Here is a 22786-nt window from a genome sequence, read left to right as displayed (position 1 = left end):
GCTGAATGAAAGAAGAGCTGAACCTAGCTGATACAATGACAGGCTGCAGGTTGTCTAAAGGAAGAGACACAGAGCCCATGTCCCCAGGTTACGTATGATCAATTTTCTCTTAAGTATCAACCATAACTAGCTGGTAACTGTGGCCTCCGGCATGGCACTGAGAAGGAGTCAGAGGACGGGCCCAGTTCAATGAGGAAAAGAAAATCACAATTTATTAGCAACATTTGCTGTGAGCAAGAAAAGGAAGTGGAATCATCTTTGTCTTAGAAGTGTCTTCTTCAAATATCAATTCTCAGGCTGGGCGTAGTGGCTCATGGCTGTGATCCCAGCACTTTGGGAGGCTGAGGCAAGAGGATGACTGGAGGCCAGGAGTTTGAGACCAGCCCAGGCAACACAATAAGATCCCGTCTATATAAAAAAATAAAAAATTCGCCGGGTCTCGTGGTGGCATACACCTGAAGTCCTAGCTACTCAGGGGGCTAACGCAGGAAGATCATTGAGCCCAGTAGGTCAAGGCTGTGGTGAGCTATGATTGCAGAACTATACTCCAGCCTGGGAGACAGAATGAGATGCTGCTTCAAAACGAGAAAAAAAAAATCCGTTCTCTCAGTCACACTTTGGACCAAAGCACAGCAGCAATCTAAACTTAAGCCATTAAGAGAGTGAGGTGCGGAAGTACAGAAACGTCATCCTAATAACAGCCCCCACATCTATTCTCTTACAAAATCCGAGGACTGCTCTAGGAATCCATCTGAGGACAATCACCTAATGTTTCAGATTAACCCATGAGAGAAGGAAGACACCTTGGGATACACCCATGACCCCGGTGAGGAGGTCTCCAACACTGTAGGGCTGACACAAGATATGACAGAAAAGAACCTAGGTCCAAAGGGGCAAAAAATTGACTTAAACCCCGAAGCCAAGGGTCTTACCAAGAACAGAGAACACGTAAGAGTTGCATAAGGAAAAGTTATATGGGGCATCATTATTCAAGGAATGATTCCTTCTTTACTCAGAAATCCATTCTCTACAGCCAATTTTGTAACTGTAATCATTTTCAGTACTGCCATCCCTCAAATACCCAGCATAGAGCGAAAAATTAGAGCCACCGTGGATGTAAGGATGTGGCTGGTCATGAGCACACCCCCTACAGAACAGGCAAGGGAGGCGTTCTGCTCAAGTCACTACTTCGATGAAAATATCTATTCAGGGGCTTCCTGTACATGTATTTCTTAGACAGCTGTAAACTGTGCAGAATCTATCCTGGAGAGACATTTTGAGAAGTTACTCTAAAGGCAGTGCCTGGGTAGGACATTTCAAGACTCTCATAGCAGGTCTAACTTAATCTTCTGCAAAGAGTGCTGAGCAAGGCCTGGGACGGCTAACTCCTTCCTCATTGAGCACTCAGCTGTGGGGCAAGGGCAGCCGGAGGCGGCGCGACTGCGAGGCGTGCCTGTAAGGCAGGCGTGGTGGGCGGGGGAAAGGGGAGAACACACTCCACAGCCCACAAGCACATCTGACAAGCACAGGGGTCATTGCAGTGCCAGAAGGGACCTCCTTAAGAGAAACTCAGCTTTCTGAGAGCTGACCAGGAACAGAACAGTTAGAAGGTCATTAGAGGATGACAGAAAGTTTCATAGGTCTTTCCAGAAGCACTGTGTTCCCCGCCACCCCACCCCAAACTCACAGCTTCTTGTAAAATCACTGGAGAGAAGCAAGAGCGAACCACGGCGCCTTCCTAGGGGTCCTCAGCGTGCTATCAGATCTGCTGTTTAGAATTTTCTCCTGACAAAACAATCTTGATGCGTCCACGGGACTAGTGTCTGTGCCCTTCCTCTGCTCCCACTCTAAGACACAGGCCAGTTAAATTAAGGCTCTGGGTGAGGGGGTGACGCCGAGGAACCAGCATTGGCGGGGTCTGCTGTCACAAGCAACCTCCACCGTATCCACCTGAAGCACAATCTAACCATGCAACACATCCCACCGTGACGTCACACCGGAAACACAGGTTCTGGCCACAGAGGGACACTGTGGTGGCAGCCTTGCTACCAGCACCTCAAATTACCTGAAGAGCTCTTTCGCTTCCAGGAACTGAAGTTGTGCAAACTGTATAAATCCCGCCTGCTGCAGAATTCTTCTGTACATTACCTGCAAGGAAAGACAGGGTCATCTCTTAGCGAATCTTGAAACCACCATGGCAGGGTTAAATTCATCTGACTTTAAATAAATGTTTGTTATAACATAGACATGTAAAATTACAAGCTGAGGAAAAAACAAGGTGTATATGAAATGACGTATGTCTGCCTCTTTATGGTTTTATTTTTGTAATTCTCCAATGCTTCCCAAATGCACTTCTTGATCTCCAATTCTCCTCCTTATTAACTCACAGGGCTTCAACGAGTCCCTGCACTTGTGATTGCTGAGATGGATATCAGCAACCCTGGTGTTTCTGGCAGTCCAGGAACTGCCTGGCCTTCTTCCACTCTTGTGGAATTGAACTCACAGTACCACCTTTCAGAGCATCCCTCAGAGCACAGGGCCAACTCATTTCATAACAAAACAGATAAACACCCAGGCTTTCTTAGCCAGAGATGCAGAAATGCTGCACGTTCCATCTCCTGCTGGTGATGTCCAACCCACACTAACACACCAGCATCCGACACTCCTGCAATAACGGGGCCAGTTCATCGTGTCTACTCCACTATGACCCACATTTCCATGACCGCTTTGTTCTTGTTACATCCAGCAATAGCAGAATGCACGTTAGGAATCTGCTGTGTGGCGTCTCTGATCCCACGGCCCGCTCCGTCACCGTCCAGTATGGCTGGCGTCCGAGTCCTGCCCATCGTCTATATGAAATGGCTCCTGGACGTGTTTCTTCACTCTGTTCCTATAGACGCCACCACCATAGCCCAGGCTCTAATCGCCTCAAGAGTAAAGACTGTGTTTTAATTAGTCTCTGACTTTGACACCTCCTCTTTCTAACACATCCTTCCATTTGACAGCCACACATTCCGTGAAGGCACGGCACATACATCACTCACCTAGCATCTCCCACTACTAGCCTAGTGTCTGCCATTCAGTCGGTGCTTACTGATCCATTTGTATGAAACTCCACTTCCATTGTCACTCACTATCCCCATCTTACAGGTACAAAAACTCTGCTCAGAGATGTTACATTCTTAGCCCCAACTTACTAAAGTAAGAATCGGTTGGACCGTGATTTAAAACCAGGCCTTTCTGATTCCAGAGGCCAGATCTTTCCACTCACTGATTCTTCCAGGCACACAGCAGGCAGTTGGTATGTCACCCACTGAAGGTACAAGGGAAGTGGAGCCCCAGTGCCGAAATGCTATCAATTCTGTTCTCTTAAATTACTTTTCAAAGGGCTTTCACTCAGCACCCGAAGACACGGTGGAAGGAAAAAAAAAAAGCTTTCACTACACAGTAGTTTTAAAGGACTCTCAGAAGCATAGCAACCGTTCCTCACCTACTTCCAGTAGAAATCCCTTTAGAGACGTCAGAAAAAGCAGGCTGCTCAAACCTTTCAGTTTTCTTTTTACCATCTGTCTTTATTTTTCTTCCCCGAAACCAGCCATTTCTGACATAAAGACCGAACCAATTATGCCACCCAACAGTAAGCAAAAGGGAGTGAGGCAAAGTTCTGTTGCCTGGAATGCCAGTAACATTTCCGAAAGCAGAAATACTAGAGGCCAGCCACTTAGCAAAAGGGATGCAGAGGACCCATCAGCTGCTGGAGAAGAATTCTCAATCACACCCAGGCTTGTTGAGGAGAAATCAGCTGAACGGCAATTTATTCCTTATGGCGGTAGGATTCAAATGGCATCCACTCTTCCCCTATCTGCAGGGAAATGGAAATTACTTTTGTGGACATTCCAAATCTCAAGAAGAAGGGGTTATTTTCTATACTCTAGTCTGGGAATGCTACACGCGCACTTCGAAGGGGAATGCCAAGAGGTTCTTCGTCCCGGATGTAAGCATCACGGATGCGGAAGCCCGGGATGACACAGAGAGCACCGTCGGATTCCACCTAAAAATGCCTGATCAGAAACTTTACCAAGCATGGCCAATTCTTGGTTCTCCCAAGCTGACAGTCTCATTCCCAAACTGTCTACTACCATCGATGCCTCCTCCTGCTCTCTGCTCAGGTGATCCTGGGCTATAAAACCTGGAGCCAGGTAGGCTGCCAGGGAAAAGACGAGACGGATGAATACATACGAAGGACAGAGAACAAGAAAGTCCATTGATCTCCAGAGCTAACTCATCAGTGGAAGCTCCAAGCTTCTTTTTTCATTACCAGCTCATCCCTCATTATAAGGCAGTGGAACAAATTCCCAGGTGAAGAGAATAAGTCAACAAATTAGCCCTCTAAGGAGCCACCCTATGTCTACTCTGTACAGAGGCTGCAGGCCAGGCTTAAGAGGCTGCATGGATTCTGGAAGCAAGTTGAAACTGAAGTCAAAATCCTTATTATTAGTATTATCTTTCTGAACTGACATTTCTAACATTTGTGATTTGGGGAACTGGAAGAAGATTCTAATCTAAAGATTTCTAAAACTGTTTCCAAGGCTGCATTGTCTAAGTTAAATATCACACAAGCGCTTCTGGAGAGAACAGTTCCTCCAAACACTAAATTCAAAGGGCAGCTTCTCTCATGGCTCCTTACTATGCACTGCCTAACCAAATACACAACCTTTCAACTAATGGAATGTTACTCAGCCTTAAAAAGGAAGGAAATTCCAACACATGCCACGACACAGATGAACCTTGAGGACAACATGCTCAGTGAAGTCAGCCAGTCACAAGACAAATACTGAATGATTCCCCGGATACGAGGTCCCTAGTACAGTCAGGTTCATAGAGACAGAAAGCAGAATGGGGGCTGCCAAGGGCTGGTGGGGGTGTAGGGCAGGGAGGTGGGGAGTTAGTGTTCAACAGTACAGCATTTCTGCCTGGGAAGATGAAAGGTCTGGAGATAGAGGGTGGTGATGGCTGCACAGCATGGTGAATACACTCAATGCCACAGAACTACACACTTAAAAATAGTTAAAATGGTAAAATTTATGTTATGTATATTTTACCACATTTTTTTTTTTTTTAAACTTCTCCAGGTAGATTTTTTCCCTTTACTGAATTTTGGTAGTAGCCGAAGTCTTCTCATTTCTGTGGTGATCTGTGGTGGAGGCTGAGGTGAAACGCTCTAAAATCAGAATGTGTGGGTCTGAGTGCAGGCTCTGCCCGTCATTAGCTGTGTGGCCGTGGGCAGGTTATTCTGACCCTCCACATGGCATCTTCATCTTTATAAAGGGAGCAGAATCAAGCAACTTCAGAGTTGGGGTGGGGATTAAGAGAGTGCAGTTGGGTGTGGCCGTCACAACAGTGCCTGGAGTGCAATAAGCACACAATAAATGTTGTCTCTGTCTTCAGGCTGAGCCTGTAATTAGCACTCCTAACTAATCCCAGGCTTTAACTTTCTCCATCACCTTCTAGGTCTGTCTGCTTGATTCTATCACATCTCTGTGAGTAACGGAGGGAGGTGGATAAATCCTTTTCTAATGAAAGAAAGACTTACAGAAAATTAGATTTTAAAAGGAAACTCCCTATGAGCAGCTGGAACAACCACACGGTGGCAGCACCGACACTGTCACGTGACAAAAGCCAGGTCCTCAAACATGGCGCCTCAGGTGGCTACACCAACTCCTAGGCCAAATGTGACACAAAAACACATCAAGTGGTGAGGCGTGGACAAGGAATATAATGGAGTCATTTACTGCAACTCAGAAAAATATTTTCTTTCAAGTCTGTAAAAACTGGATAGGTCAAATGTGGGCTCAGACTAGAATATTTTTCATAGCTATAGTAAGAGTGTTTTGAGAAAGGTGACAACCACAACCAAATGAGTCTGCAAATACCACAACAGGACACACACCATGTAAACCTTGGAGCTGAGGGGAGATGAACAGGCACACAGGGGCGACGCAGACTCCTAAGCCAGTGCTGACGACAGCACGAGCAGGCTGCCTCTCCCCTTCCTGAGCTTCCCTCTCCAGGGCTCTCGGCTATGACTGGTTCTTTAATTCAGGGATGGGATGGGGCTAAGAGGCAGTGGGTCACCCTGACTAGATTATACGATCGACTGCAGACCTGGAGAAGGGAAACTGGCAAACACAGTCATTGCCAGCCAGCTACCAATGCACAGAGGATAGTCTACTCCTGGCATGGGGCAGACCACTAAGATTCATGTTATAATGCCCCATGACATGGAGAATATAACAGGACTATATGAGACATAAGTATCATTCTTGTAAGTATAGCCAAATTCTAAACAAAAATTGGCATGAATGTTACCATTTTAACTATATTCATACTAACCCCTTTTTTTAACTTATTAAAAAACCATGTAAGTTATTGTCTAAACAGAAACATCTTTCCCAAAATATATTAGGTGGAACATGAGGACCATGGCATTCTCCTTGTTAAAAAGGCAATGCGTCCTGATTGAATAAATTTGTAAACAGGTGTGTATGTATGTGTATCTATATATGTAAATGTTATATAAAATATATAAACTGAAATGCACTTACTTGTGTAGATATAAAAATACAACTGTATCATGTATAAAATGATGCATTTCTATATATATAGAATATCTATATCTATAGAATATAGATATAGATAAATATATAGTGTGTATATATATATCCCTTCTTGAGGGTGCACAGAAAGATAAAAATATAATAATACATAAAATATACCCTCTTAGGGAATCACAATAAGTATGAGAATATTAGAGGCTCTGAAAAAACCTTCAATTAAGAAACCCAATTAACTTAACCTTCCAAAATAGAATCTTCCTCCCACCCTGCACCTGTTACTGTCCCTGCACAAGTGTTTGGTGAAACAAAGTGGGAAGCCTTGATTCAGAAGGAAGCCTGCAATGGACACATGCAAAGCACAAAAAGTGGTCAATTCCAAATATGGGAATAGGGAAAGGAGGCAGCGAGGTGGTGGCAAGAAAAGAGGGAGAGCACACATAAGCAAAATTTACAAAAAAAAAAAAAAAAAAAAAAAAAACAGGTCCAACTTCTCTTGGGAAGGATATACACAAAAAATTGCAACACTGGTGACTTAGAGAGAAAAATGATGTGCTGAGAAAGAAAAGGACATTTGCCATTTGATTTTTCTTTTAACCACACGCATGTATTTTTTTCTTCTGTGCTTTTCAAAATTCAAAATTCCTAAGTAATATATTCAATAGGGCTCAAATTTTGAGGCATTGAAAAGGGGTACAGCAAGCCCTCTCATTCCTGTCCCAGCCAGCAGATGCCCTCCAGAAGGAATCAGTGCTATTAATTTCTTGTGTAGCCTCCCAGAGACATGTTATGTATTGATGAGCAAATACTTTTACGCCATTTTAATAGCGGTAGCATGTTATGCAGGCTCACTGGCACTTTGTGTAACTTATTCCACCTTAATGCTATGTGTTAAGCCCTAAAGGCCTTGACACTCTTCCTGGCTGCACAGCGCTGCAGCCCCTGTCTGGGCTATAATACATTTAATCATGTCCCACTGGCAGCCTCTAGGTTTTGTGGTTGTTGCTTTTTAACAAACAATAATGGAGTGAAAAGTTTTCTACATTTGTTATTTCGAATTTCAGTGATCAGATCTGTAAAATACACTTCTGGGTATGGAATTGTAAGTTTTAATGTCGACAGATGTTCTTGAATTGCCCTCCCAAGAGGCTGTATCAATTTAAATTATTACAGGACACCTGAAGGCACCCGTTTCCCCACTTTCACCAGGACGGTATTATCAAACTCTCTGATCTCTGATAATCTAATGAATGAAAAATGTACTGGTGTATTCTTATTGTGCATACCTCTACATGAGAGACAAAGCATCTTTTCATACATCTATTAGATAGGCAAATCTTTTTTTTTTTTTTTTTTTTTTTTTTTTGAGACAGTCTTGCTCTGTCGCCCAGGCTGGAGTGCAGTGGTGCAGTGGCACAATCTCAGCTCACTACAACCTCTGCCTCGTGGGTTCAGGTGACTCCTGTGCCACAGCCTCCTACGTAGCTGGAATTACAGGTGCATGCCATCATGCTCGACTAATTTTTGTATTTTTAATAGAGACAGGGGTTCACCATGCTGGTCAGGCTGGTCTCGAACTCGTGACCTCAAGTGATCCTCCCACCTCAGCCTCCCAAAGTGCTGGGATTACAGGTGTGAGTCGCTGCACCTGGCCAGCAATTTCATTTTCTATAAAATGTGTTCATATTCATTTTTCTATTGGGTTATTCATATTTCTTTCATATATCCCAAGGAATTCTTCAGATATTAGACAAATTAGCTCTCCTTCTGTGCTGCAAACTACAAATATTTTTCCTAATTTGCTATTTCTCTTGAATTTGTTTATAGGTTTTGCCATGCAGGATGTGTATATGAGAGAGAGAAAAAGAGAGAGAGAGAGAGAGAGAAAGAGAGAGAAAGAGAAAGAAAGAGAGAGAGAGAAAGACAGTGTATGTGTGTGTGTGAATTTAATTTTTTCTTTATGGATTCTGGGTTTTCAAATAAATTATTTAAAAATATTCCAAAACCATCTGGGCACGGTGGCTCATGCCTGTAGTCCCAGCACTTTAGGAGGCCAGGGTGAGCAGATGACCTGAGGTCAGGAGTTCGAGACCAGCCTGGCCAACATGGTGAAACTTCGTCTCTACTGAAAATACAAAAAATTAGCTGGGTGTGATGGCACGTGCCTGTAATCCCAGCTACTCGGGAGGCTGAGGCAGAAGAATCCCTTGAATGCGGGAGGCGGAGGTTGCAGTGATTGTGAGATTGCGCCACTGCACTCCAGCCTGGGTGACAGAGCGAGACTCCATCTCAAAAAAATAAATAAATAAAATGTTCTAAAACCAAGGTATCTGGGAAGGTGGTGGCTGTTACAGATGGAATGCTTGTGTCTGCCTAAAATTCCTATGTTGAAATCATTTCCCCTAGGGTATTAGGAGGTATAGTCTTGGGGAGGTAATTAGGATTACATGAGGTCATGAGGGTGGAGCCCTCATGAATGGGATCTGAGTAGTGCCCTTATAAGAATACTGAGAGAGCTTCCTTCTGTCTCTGCCATGTGAAGACTGAGAAGACGGCCATCTACGAATCAGGAAGCTGGCCATCCCCAGACACCAAACCTGCAGACACCTGGATCTCGGGCTCCAGACTGAGAAATAAATGTTCGTTGTTGAGGTCATCCAGTTTATAGTATTCTGTTCTAGCAATCTGAGATGACTAAGAAAGTAGGGGTACAGTTTTTTAATCTCTCAGTCTCCTCTGAAAAGAGACAGAATGATTGATTCATAATAGCACTATTCACCACAGCCTAAGGTGGTAGCAACTTATTCATCGACAGATAAATAAGCAAACAAAATGTGGTAAGTACATACAATGGAATATTACTCGGCCTTAAAAAGGAAGAAGATTCTTCTGTGCTGCAACATGGATGAACCCTGAGGACATGCTGCTAAGAGAAATAAGCCAGTCACAGAAGGACAAATATTGTATGACTTTACTTCTGTGAGGTTCCTAGAGTAGTCAAAGTCATAGAGACAGAAGTAGAAGTGGGGATTGCCTGGGCTGGGTGCAGAGGGAATGGGTGGCCATACGGTGGGAAGGAGGAGGTGACTTTGCAGGCTCCAATTTGCCACGTGTGCCAACATGGAGAAATCTGACATAAAAGAAATCTGTATGCTTTGAGCCTCTAAGCAAACAGATCAAGTCACTACAAGGGAAGGAAACCCAGATTGTCATCAGATTTTGCACTGCAACTCTATCATGGTAGAACATATTTAGGTTCCTCATTGAAAGATAAGACGAGTGGAGGACTTTGTATCCAGCCAAACTGGCCCTCAAGGATAAAGTTTGCAATGAATTGTCACTGTCATCAAGAAGCACAAACTCAAGAGACAGTGTCCCCATATTCCCACTGTGAAATATCTCCCAGAGGACTGCTTTAGAAAACCAAAATGACTGGAAAGACATCAACAGAAAATTTGATGGTGAGCATTCAACACATATTTGTCCACAGAACTAAGAGACCAAATAGCATGCGGAAGGCTCGATGCTCTCAAGAAGTACAGACAATACAACCATCAACAAATAGGGAAAAATGAGAGGTTATACAAAAAAGATGAGACGCTTGCTGACTGCCTTCCAGGTACCGGCTGGGAATTGAGGGCTATTCCTCCAAAGCAGATGCTGAGGAACACAGGGGAAGAGTGATGAAGACGTTACTGGCTAATTTCAAACACAGCTCCAAGTGGGGAGGCAACAGACAATAGAAACCCTCCCAAAAAAGAGAACGTAAAGGAATTTTATAAGGTGGATAATATTAAGGTAACCATTAGAACAAAAAAATACAACACAAATACACCAAAAGACAGAAAAGAAGGGAGGAAGACAGAGAGACACAGAGGGACAGTGGGAAGAAGGAAGGGAAAGAAAATGAGGGGGGTAGAAAGGGAGGTGGGGGGGAGCGGGGGAGAGAGAGAGACAGAGAGAAAGAGAGAGAAAGAACTTGCAAATAAAACAGACCACACAGTAAAAGGAGGGAGGCAGTGAATAGAGTGAAGGAGAGAAACTGAGTTTAGACTTCTTTGAATATACTTTGTTTTACTGATTTGACTTTTGAGCTCTGTAAATATTTTAGATAATTATAAAACAAATTAAATTTTAAAAAGCAATCCCAAAAAAAATCAAGTCAAATGAAACAAATGAACCTAACTACATATATAAGAGCTGGTGGCAGAACCACACAGAGGAGAACTACCCCACGTGACATTAAAAGAGTAATTTGAGTGTACAGCCTAGCGAGATTTTCCCTAAGGATTAAAAAAAAAAAAAAGCAGAGCAAAAACATTCATTGGACGAGTGTGGAAACACGAGCACTGACCAGACACCCAGCACACAAAGGAATCAGTGATGATTTGGGGGAGTGACGACAATGGTACTGTGGTTACATTTCAAAGAGCATCAGTGCCTTTAGAGACATGTATTAAAATGTTTTTAGATGAAATGGAAAAAAAAATCTATCAGAGCTCAAGCTTAAATATAAACACTATCCATATTGTGTGATAGAAATGAAGTAATATTTTGTGTGTGACACAAACCTTTGTCTATAGAGCAGGATGTCCCTTTACTGTCTCTTATTTTAAATACAGCATTCTAAACTGTAATATAATTTAAGGCCTGTTTTCTAAAGCTCTGAACAACCCTTTTGGCTCGAAGAAATGATCCTTAATCCCAGCCCCACAGTCAAACTTCTTGACAAATCCCTTGCTAATTCAGAACTCAGAGAAGCGAAACCAGCCCTTGCTTTAAATGAAGGGAAAGGAGTGCAATGGTGAAGAAGTCTACTGAGCTCAAGCTTCTCGTCCTTCCCCTTCCTGATTTCTTTAAGCTTGGGGTCTAGCACGTGGTCACAAGCACTCTAAGACTAAAAGAAGCAATGTACTTAACCAGATGAGCTGAATCTAATCCTTTAAAACATACACATTTATGAAAAGTCATTTCTGAACCTTTTTTTTTTTTTTGCATCAATATTGTTTTATTGTTTAAGGTTTCCATTTCAAACGACAACCCCATGCTGCCAATCCATTATACCACAGCTCTGCTGAAGTCCAGTTGGAAGCTCTGAATTACTCATTCATTCTTTCCTTGGTATTAAAAGGAAAGAACTTACCCAGGACCTAGGGGAGGGAGAAGCGTGGAGCTGAGGGGTGAACTGATAAATGGTATGGGCCGTAAATCGCAGGTGCATGGGGTAATAAGTCCTTAGCTCTGCCCAGAGGAAAGGGAAGGCTTAGTGAAGAGGAGATATTTAAGCGAGGTATCAAAACCATTTTATCAAGTAGAGACGTACACTCCAGTAATTGCAGGGTAAAGGGCCCCACGGGGAGCGCCAGCCTGACTTAGCCAGCCTGATGTCCAGAGGCATGGCTGATCTGCGCTGCCATGTCTTGTCTGTGAAATGAGGACAATGGTACCAGCCATGACCAAATGCTTTTGAGGGTTAAAACAACAAATGTTTTTAGATGCCTTGCAGGGTTCCTGACATATCATCGGGCTCACTGCTCGTTTGTTCTCTTTGTCTTCCACCCTTTGAGGCAGAAATGTAGAATGTAGGAATGTGCTTCACAGGAGCGTGTGTAAGTGTGTGTAAAAGACAAGGAGGCCACAGAAGAGGGTGGGGTCAGCCAAGCTTCAAGGCTGTGGACTTGACCTGGGCAACGAGATGCCCACTAAAGTATTCTAAGCAAAGGACTTGGTCCGTAATTGAGAAAGATCATTTCCACATAGTTGCACGGAAGATGGACTGCAATCACACATGGAGGCTGTTAAAAACGCGGGCAAAAGTGAGCATGGTCTGAATACCAGCAGTAACAATGGGAACTGAGAATAATGGGTGAACTTGAGATAATTCTGAGGGTGTATTTCCAGGGCAGGAGATAGGAGCTTGCAGTAATACAGGGAGAAGCGGGAAGCAGGTTAGAAAAGAAACAAAGCAAAACAAAACACCCTGAGATATCAGATTGGAGAACAAGATGACTACTATCACCTAATACTGACTGTGTAGCTCTACTCTGGCAAAGAGCATAGGGAAAAAAAGAGCAAAAATCAGATAAAGGGCATTGAAAGCCTCTGTAAGAAAATGTTAACACACTTAAAATGTGCACATGGTGTGTGTGCAAGGAGGGAATACTCCACAATGGCAGCTGTGGAAACCTTGGAACGTGGCCCCCCTGGACTTCCACACATCCACCGAGGGCAGCTCGCAGGAGAGGAGCAGGAGAGGAGCAGGGGCTGAGAGTGCGCGTGGCAGTGGCAGGCCTGCGACTGGCGATCTGCCTCTGGTCTGCACCTTCCCCTCCAGGGCACCCGAAGCTCAGCAGCTTTCTTCTTTTTGCCTTTGCTGCCCCCTGCTGAACGCTAGTAGATCAGTCTCACTCAAAAGACGAACAAAGATGAAAAGTTTATCAACGTTTAAATGTAGAAAAGAGGTCCTGTCCACCTTCACAGCCCACAACCATAAATCACACATCCCGTCTTCTTTCACTTTCAGAATCTACCCTTTGCTGCATAAAGCACCTGAGGCCAAAGAGCATTTCATTCCACAACAATCACACTGTTGTCTCTAAAATCTGACCAACATTATTAATAACTTTTTATTATTAATTTAGATATTCATACGAAGCACACAAACATATCAACATTATGTTTTGTTCCTCTCAAATATAGAGTAACTTGAACAACCTAACAACTCATCAAGTAATAGTTTTTAGGAGACCCGATTTATATCAATTGCATTTGCTCTACCAACTATATTTAAAATGAGTGTTTCTCAAGTGCGTTAAAAATGCCCTCCTAAGGAAATCAACTAGATGGGGTTCCTACAATATCAACTTAGTTGGTAAAATGGTTATCGATATGGTTACAGTAAATCTATAGTAAATAGATTTACAGTATTACTAATCTATAGTAAAGCTTTTCCTATAGATGATAGAAATCTAAACTTTAATTCAACAACTTCCTGACAAATACAAATTCTAAATTCGGAGACAAATTAATCTGACTTCACTCTTTTGCTTTATAAGAACTGTGTTCTTGATCCTTCTCTGAAGGTCCACGGAAGAGGAAAGTTGATTAGAAATACAAGCCCATATCTAAAGTAGCAGAATTAAGTCAGAAGTTGGAAGCCTGACTTCTCCACTGTTGCCAGTGCCTTCTCGGTCACAAGCTGTTCGACCGCCCGATAGCCTGTTTCCTTATCTATACAATGTGGATTTGTTGAGAAAATTAAACAACAGATATAAAAGCGGTGTGTACGGCCCGGTACATAGGAAGGGCCGATGCACGTTAGTTACATCTGAATGTCCTCTAACTGGTGACTTAGAGGCATATTTCTGTGACCAGTTAATTACAAACCTGAAATTTGTCCTTCGGAATGTTCCTCCGGGCTCCTTTTGCTAAAACCAAAGCCTCTTCTACTCTGCGGCTTGCTAGGAGATCCTGTATTTGTTTTTCCAAAGGTAATGGAGCCAAGATGTAAACTCCTTTACTTGTGGCAACGATCACTCTTCCTGGGAAGAAATTGAGCATTGTCGGAAAGAGAGAAAACATACTGCCTGCAAAAAACCACAACTGCTTCCCCAAACTGGATCATTACCTGATTTGTTGAACAATTTCCCCCGAGTTTTCTCAAAGGAATTCCTACAACAATTATAAATTATAATGCTTTTCTTTTTCCCACACTGTCAACTGTCAGGAAAGGGCAAACTCTTACTATGACATTTCCAAAGAATAACATCTTGGCTTTTTTTGCCTTTTTTTTTTTTTAATTGAGAAATGCTGGTAAATGTAAAATCAGTGTAGTAAACACATGATACATAGCCCATTGAAGACGGAGAGTGCAATCGGGGAACATTATCAATAAGAATACACACCATTTTTATAACATTCTTTTCCCTCCAAGTTAGTTTACATAAAATTAAAATGTTAATGTGATATTTCGAAGCATGAGATAATATTTCATCCTCATTTGCCAACCAGAAATACCTCCAAAGTCTTGCCATTAATATTTTCATCTCCCCACAGTCCTGCACGTTAACCTGGCCCACTGCCATTGTCATTTTACCTGTGAGCCCCTCCACAGGTAGTCTGTGGAAGAGTCAGAACCGCGGTCCTAGACGAGCTCCTACTCCTAAGCTTCCAAATTAAATTTGGTTCCCTTCTGCAGAAACTTTCAGCTAAGCACCACCTGTTTACAGGAAACAATCTAACTCTGTCTGTCTTCTGTAGCACAACTAAGGCAGTTTTTCTCATTCCCAAATGACATTCTGTCCCTCCTCTGCCTGGAGTCACTTTTCCCAGGAAGCCTCCCTGTGTTCCCACCCTGGGCGGGTTACATCCTCCTCCTCTGTGTGTCCACCACACCCTGAGCCCGCCTCTACCGCTCAACAGGCACCGCACCCCAATACTGCTCTGTGTGTGACCCCAGCGCAGGCACCGGAGCCCCACTAGAATTAACCCACTCAATGGCAGGAACTCGGAGCCTTCTTATCTCCTGTAAGCATCTATAAGACAGCACTTGGCACAGCGAGGGTACTAGAATCCTTCGTTTGGTGAACTAAAATCCTTAAGTGGCAAATGCAACGCATACATCTAGATTCGTTCCTGGTTGGAAGAAACTATGATAAAAGCCATTCTTAGGTCAATTGGGGAAATCTGAATATTGGCAGGACAGGAGATGGTATCATAAATTAATGTGAATTTTTTTCAGGAGTGAAAATGGCATTGTGATTTTGTAGGAAAATGCCCTTATTCTTGGGAGATGTGTGTGAAAGAATTTTGGGATTAAATATCATGATATCTTCCTCTTACTTTCAAATGGCTCAGCAAAATGGTAACAAGTATTGAATCTAGGTGAAAGGTTCCTGCTGGTTTACTTTGTCTCTCTTACCACTTTTCGGAATGCTTCCAAGTGTTCAAAATAAAACTGAGGAAAAGTAGAGTAAATCCTTCAAGTAGCTCACCATACACACGAAATGAAATCCCTCCTGCCTCCACCTCCCCGATTACCCTGGTCTGCTGCAGCCTCAGGTCACGCTGCCCCTTCACACACACCATGCACTACGGTCACAGTGAACTGCTTGTGTGGCCTGAAGCACACAGTACCGTCTTTAACGGATTCGCATACATCTTTCTCTGTACCAAAAGGTGCTTTCACACAATATCTGCTTGGCTGACTCCTACGCATCCTCAAAGGTTTGGCTAAAACAGCACCTGCTTCAGGAAGTCCTCCCTGCTATCTCTAGGAAATACTTTCTCCTCTGCTCTCACAATGGGCCTTATTCCATCTTGATCACGCTTTTATGCTGCCATAACTATTTGTTTAAATGTCTGTCTCCCCACTAACTGTGCAGCCCCTGAAGCACAGAGGCTGTACTGGAGTCATCTGTGTATCTTCTATGCCTAGCGCAAGGCCCAATTCCTAAATGATATTCACTGAAGAAATATCACAAAAGAGTTAAGGAAATTTCACTAAGACTTCTATGTGAATGAGTACCTTCAAAGTCCTGTAGGATGTGGCCCTCCTTAAAGGGCAGGGTCTGCTTCTGTTGCTGATCCAACATGCTGTGGACTGTGATGAATTCGTCATCGAGCGCTATGACGTATGGGAAGGACACAGCCGCCCCAATCACGTTCTCCGACCAGTGCACGGGGGCGCGCTGGGATATCCCTGCAACTGTGGCAAACATGCCTAGAAGTAAAAAGAAAGAGTTAGGTGGGCTTCCAAATAAGCATGGTGTCTTTTTCCTGTAGCTACGTCTAGATGCAGAACGTCCCCTGCCCACCACCAATTTTCTTGTACGGTCTTGTATTTCAAGAAAGGAAAAATAATATAATATGTTGTATGTGTGAAGAGCCCTACAGGAATTTATTTCTGTGAAGAGAACTACCTTACCCAGAATGTATATCTGATATTTACTTCCAATTAAAAATAAGGTTGTAATAATATTACCACAAACTTAGTAAAATAAAAACTAAAAAATAAAATAGGCCGGACGTGGTGGCTCAGGCCTGTTATCCCAACATGTTGGGAGACCAAGGAGGGCAGATGGTGCTTGAGCTCAGGAGTTGGAGACTAGCCTGGGCAACACGGCAAAACCTCAGCCCTACAAAAAATATAAAAATTAGCCAGGTGTGGTGGTGCACGTCTGTAGTCCCAGCTACTCAGGAGGCTAAGGTGAGAAGAACACTTGAGCCCTGAAGGTCAAGGCTGCAGTGAGCCATGATCATGCCACTGTACTCCAGCCTGGGCGACAGAGTGAGAGCCTGTCTAAAAATAAATAAAATAAAATAAAACAAAATAAAATAAAAATGAGGTTAAAAATACATTTCCATATAAGCCACATGATGATTTATAAAGCATGTGTCCTCATGAAAGCATGACGATTTATAAAGCATGTGAGGACAAAGTGACTTTCAAATAGGGTGCGATCCTGAGGATTCTGCTGAATTTCTGCTCAAAGAACATGCCCTAGGTGGCACAACTCTCGTGGTCACATGGACACCACCACCATCGCCCAGCCTCACCCTGGAGGTCAAACAGGGTCCCTGCATTTACCTGCTCACGGCTGAACATCGCCCAGAGAACTATGCAGCACAGAGGCCCTGATGATTGTTCTTAAAATAAAAGGGGCAAGGGCCTGGGGCAGTGGTGCTTGTCTATAATCCAAGCTACTTGGGAGGCTGACACAGGAAGATTGTTTGAGCCCAGAAGTTCAAAACCAGCCTGGGCAACATAGTGAGACCCCATCTCAAAAAGCACTGTCATAGGACAGTGCTTTAAACCACAGGTTTAAAGTCTGGTGTTTACTATGCCATAGACAGAATCTGTATATAGGTACGGTGTGAGAGGTGTTACAAGTGATCTTTCAGTTTGCTTATAATTGTGCCAGTTACAAGCAGAACAAAACTTAAGAAGGTTGGTTCATTTAGCCTGATGCCCATGTAGCTGAGACACAGTGCATCATAAAGATTATCGACTATTATTTCCCATCAGTCCTAACACTACAACCAACAAAGGATGATAATGGAGTACAATCTTTTTTTTTTTTTTTGAGACCGAGTCTCAGTCTGTTGCCCAGGCTGGAGTGCAGTGGCACTATTTTGGCTCACTGCAACCTCTGCCTCCTGGGTTCAAACGATTCTCCTGCCTCAGCCTCCCGAGTAGCTGGGATTACAGGCATGCACCACCACGCCTGGCTAATTTTTATATTTTTAGTAGAGACGGGGTTTTGCCATGTTGGCCAGGCTGGTCTCCAACTCCTGGACTAAGGTGACCTGCCTGCCTCGGCCTCCCAAAGTGTTGGGATTACTGGCGTGAGCCACTTTGCCCAGCCTATAATCTTTATAACTAAAACAGTTAGGTATTGGTACATGAATAGGCAAATGAACTGAGAGAATAAAACAGAAAGTCCAGAGACAGACCCAATACATTAGGAAATTTAGTACACATTAAAGGCCATCATCAGTAAGGAAAATATAAACTCTTTAATCAGTTTGCTGGGAAACTGGACAGCTATATAAAAAAGATAAAATTGAGGTTGGCCACAGTGGCTCACGCCTGTAACCTCAACACTTTGGGAGGCCACGGCAGGCAGATCACTCCAGTCCAGGAGTTCAAGACCAGCCTGGGCCATGTGGTGAAACCCAGTCACTACAAAAAATACAAAAATTAGCCAGCCGTGGTGGCGGGTACCTGTGGTCTCAGGTACCACAAGGGGAATGAGGTGGGAGGATCGCTTGAACCAGGGAGGCGGAGGTTGCAGTGAGCTGAGATTGTACCACTGCACTCTGGCCTGGGTGACAGAAAAGTACCCTGTCTCAAAAATAAATAAATAAATAAAAATTTTAAAAAGATAAAATTCAATGTATTCCTTACACTCTTCACTAATAAGAAATGAAACTGGCCAGGTGTGGTGGTTCAGGCCTGTAAATCCAGCACTTTGGGAGGCCGAGGCCGGTGGATCACTTGAGGTCAGGAGTTCGAGATCAGCCTGGCCAACATGCTGAAACCCTGTCTCTACTGAAAATACAAAAAATTAGCCAGGAATGGTGGCACCTACCTGTAATCCCAGTTACTAAGGAGGGTAAGGCAGCAGAATCATTTGAACCTGGGAGGTGGAGGTTGCAGTGAGCTGAGATGGTGCCACTGCACTCCAATTTGGGCAATAGAGCTAGACTCTCTCAAAAAAAAGAAATAAAACCACACAAGTACTAGAAGAAAACACAGGTGAATTTGTCTTTAACCTGGAAGACAGAGAAATCTTCCTAATTATAACTCAAATTCAAGAAGCAATATCAGAAAATATTGATACATTTGATTACACAGAATTTTCTTTTTCTTTTTGAGATGCGGTCTTGCTGTGTTGCGCAGGCTGGAGTGCAGTGCCTAGTCACAGGCAGAATTACAGAGCACCACAGCCTCGAACTCCTGGGCTCAAGCGGTCCTCCTGCCTCAGCTTCCTGTAGCTGGGACCACAGGCACATGCCACCACACCTGGTGAGATTACATCAAATTTTTTAAAAAAGCTTTTGCACAGTAAAACATGGAAACAAATACTTGAAACTTATATAACAGAGAAGTTGGTATCTCACATATATAAAGAATACTTAAAAAAAAAAAAGGGCTAGAGATAAGAAGAGATCATTCCCATTAGAAGAAATGTAAATGGTTTTTAAACATGTGAAAAATGTTCAACCATGCACATAAACAAGGGAAATGGAAATTAAAACTACACTGTGAAACCATTTCTCATATACTAGACAGGCAAAAACACACAAGTTTGGACAACATCCTCTGTTGGCAAAGCTGGAGGGAAACAGGTGCTTTCATAGGTTGCTGGGGAGAAGTAACATGGTGCAACCTTTATCAAGGGAGACTATGGCAACACCTCGCATTTATACTCTGACTCTGCTATCTCCTTTCTAGAAAGCTTTCCAATAGATACACTGAAAACACACACGCATACACACAAATATAATTCCCTAGAAATAGCTAAAGACTGAAAAACACCCCAAATGTCCATCAATAGATGGAACGCATTATGGTACCTCCACGCAGCAGAATAGTGCACAGCTATAAAAATCAAGGAGGAATACCTCTACATTATACTCTGAAGTGACCACTTTAATATATTAAGTAAAAAAAAAAAAAAAAGCAAGGTGAAGAAAAGTACGCTACCATTTGGCCAAGAAGGAGGAGATACAAATATTTACATATTTACGTTGTATTTTAAAATGCAAGAATAAACCCTAAAAATAAAGGTTATCTATGGGAGAGGGAGACTTGGCAAAAAACTGGCTGTAAGCTTAGACCTCTTTGATGATATCTTGCTGTATCCATCTGTCCTGGAACTTTGTAAACATTTATATAACAAAAAATAAACCAAAGCAATTTCTAAAAATCAAAAGTAAAATGAAACAAACAAATCTAACTATAAATCTGGTTGATGGCATAACCACACAGAGAAGAACTACTCCAAGTGACTTTGAAACACAGTAATTTGACTATATTTCTAATACCCTAAGGACAGAAAGAACCATAAACCATCAAAGTTTACAATAATTATACTGTGGGAGCGGTAGTGTTGGTCCTGTTACTCTGTTGTATGTACTGCGGGATAAATCAAAGGAGTAATTATGTTGAGGTAGTAGAGAAGTAAGATCTTTGGTGTGGTTGAAAGGAAATACAGGTACAATGATGGATTGGTTCTATCAACATGATTTCACAATGAAATTATCTTTACAAAATATATACTTGCCCAGGTGCAGTAGTGCACACCTAGAGTCCCAGCTACCTGGGAAGCTGAGGCAGGAGGCCTACTTGAGCCCAGGAGTTCAAGGCCAGTCTGGGCAACAGAGCAAGACCTCGTTTCTAAAAGAATAAAATAAAACAAAAAAGACATACTTCCCAGCACTGTCTACTGAAAGAAAGGCCTAGAAACATGAGTAACAAGCACCCCTAGCTCCCAGACTGTGGTCTGTAAACATCGGGGCTTTTTGGAGAAATGGCTGAAACCAGACCCAGGACAAGAAATGTACGAGGTGAGTTGGGAGCATCCTGAAAGTCAAGGAAGCAATCAGATTTCTAGTGGCATGAAAAAGGGACTGAAGAGTCCACCTGAATAAACTCCCAGCAGGCATGGATGAAACCAAGCACATCACACACATTTACGTCCATGAGTTTATAATGATACTTTTCAGAAAGCCATTTCTGTAAGACAGAAGAGACTCCCATATTGAAAACTGAATAACTGAATTGATCTCGGCAGTAACTGTCAATAGCTGTTAACATTACAGAGCGACGAAGGCGTTGTGTAACCCTGACAGAGGTACTCCACCACTACGAAGTAGTCTTGCCACCCCACGAAACAAGCACATTTTAAAAAACCCTGAATCTCCTAATTACTAATTGAAGGAAACACAGAGGTCAGAGAGGCATGTTAAATGATACTATGGAAATGAAATCATTAAAATCCAGATTGTGGGACACTATACCTGAAACCACCCAATTTCTTCAACAAAAAAATTAAAGAAAAGCAATAAAGAGATGAAGCAGAAAACTGACATTAAAACAGAAAAAGTAACAGATCAATTGTAATGTATGGGCCTTGTATGAAACTGATTCAAACAAACTGAAAAATAAACATACAAACACTTAAACATAAGTGTATATATGTATTTATGTCTATTATGATGTATACTAATAGGAGAAATAGGACATATCTAGATATATTTGATATTAAGGAATTACTGTCAGGTTTTTTAGGAATTGGGGTTTTCTTAGGTAACTTAGAAATATGTACTAAAATGTTTACAGATGAAATGCTATGATGTCTGGGATTTGCCTCAAAATAAACATGTATAAATTGACAATGCCTGATGTTGGGTGATGTCTCTACCTGGTTCATTATGCTACTCTCTTTATTATATAAGTTTATATATGTGTTCTACAATAAAAAAATTTCACAGTACAGAATTCCTCAATTTTTCAAAAAAAAAAATGTGGCTGGGCTAAAGAATTTTTTCTTCAAAAAGTACGACTCTATAGTGTCAAACCATAAAAAGACATGGAGGAAACTTACACACATATTACTGGCTGGGCGCAGTGGCTCACACCTGTAATCCCAGCACTTTGGGAGGCCGAGGTCAGCGGATCCCTTGAGGTCAGGAGTTAGAGACCAGCCTGGCCAACATGGTGAAACCCCATCTCTACTAAAAACACAAAAATTAGATGGGCATAGTGGCACATGCCTGTAATCCCAGCTACTCGGGAGGTTAAGGCAGGAGAATCACTTGAACCCAGGAGGCAGAGGTTGCAGTGAGCCGAGATTGCACCACTGTACTACTCCAGCCTGGGCGAGGGTGGGGGGAAAGAGAAAATCCTATGACCAAGCGAAAGAAGTCAATCTGAAAAGGCTACATACTGTATGGTCCCAACTAGATGACACTCTGGAAAAGAAAAAACCCATGGAAACAGCAAAAAGATCAGCGGCTGCTGGGGCTTAGGGGAAGGGAGAGATGAACAGACGGAGCACAAAGGACTTTCAAGGTGGTGAACGGATTGTGAATGACACTATAATGGTGGATTCATGTCATGACGTATTTGTCGAGCACAGTCCCTAATATGAACTACGGGCTTCAGGTGCTAACAACGTGTCCCCGTACCACTGTCATGTGGATAACAGGAGGGCAGGAGGTCCATGGGAATTCTGTGTACTTTCCCCTCAGTTTTGCTGTGAACCTAAAACTGCTCTAAAAAATAAAGTATGTATATATATATATATATTTTTTTTTAAAGTGAAAATCAAGACATATACATGAAATAGTTCGTGACAGGAATTCTTGTTTGTCACAAGAAAATGTGTTTGCACTCAGCACTTTGAAATGAGGTGCCTATACAAAAACTCTCCAAGGATAAAAAATACCAGTGTTCAAGGGAACGCACTCTCGCCAGCATCCCTGTACCATGAACATATACACGAATTCTAATATGAGCCACCCCTGGCTGGAAGAAAATACCAGGAGACATCACTAAAGTTAAAGCACTGATTCTTAATTTTGATAAGGCTGTCCGGAGAATTAGGTAAGGCCACAGAAGAACCACTAAAGTCCCTTTTGAGGAGCTAGCTATGAAAAACTTT

The 22786-nt window shown here is 42.7% G+C and overlaps 1 protein-coding gene across 5 annotated transcripts in view; it reads right to left on the bottom strand.

Annotated features, from left to right (window-relative positions):
• Window positions 1–22786, bottom strand: part of TGFBRAP1 (transforming growth factor beta receptor associated protein 1) — a 78059-nt gene that overhangs the window by 31043 nt on the left and 24230 nt on the right. For all 5 annotated transcript variants that reach the window (XR_004178357.1, XM_031655405.1, XM_031655404.1 and 2 more), the window contains 3 exons: window positions 16141–16335; window positions 14001–14155; window positions 2066–2148 (listed from right to left, as the gene is read on the bottom strand). Coding sequence is in view for 4 of the 5 variants with exons in the window: in XM_031655405.1 (XP_031511265.1) it covers window positions 2066–2148; window positions 14001–14155; window positions 16141–16335 (433 nt within the window). In the remaining variant the exon portion in view is untranslated. The remainder of the gene's footprint in view (window positions 1–2065; window positions 2149–14000; window positions 14156–16140; window positions 16336–22786) is intronic.

This window comes from Papio anubis, chromosome 14 (assembly GCF_008728515.1).
Source record: "Papio anubis isolate 15944 chromosome 14, Panubis1.0, whole genome shotgun sequence".
Lineage (NCBI taxonomy): Eukaryota > Metazoa > Chordata > Mammalia > Primates > Cercopithecidae > Papio > Papio anubis.
Note: the sequence above shows the minus strand (reverse complement) of the source record. Positions and strands in the feature narration are given on the sequence as shown.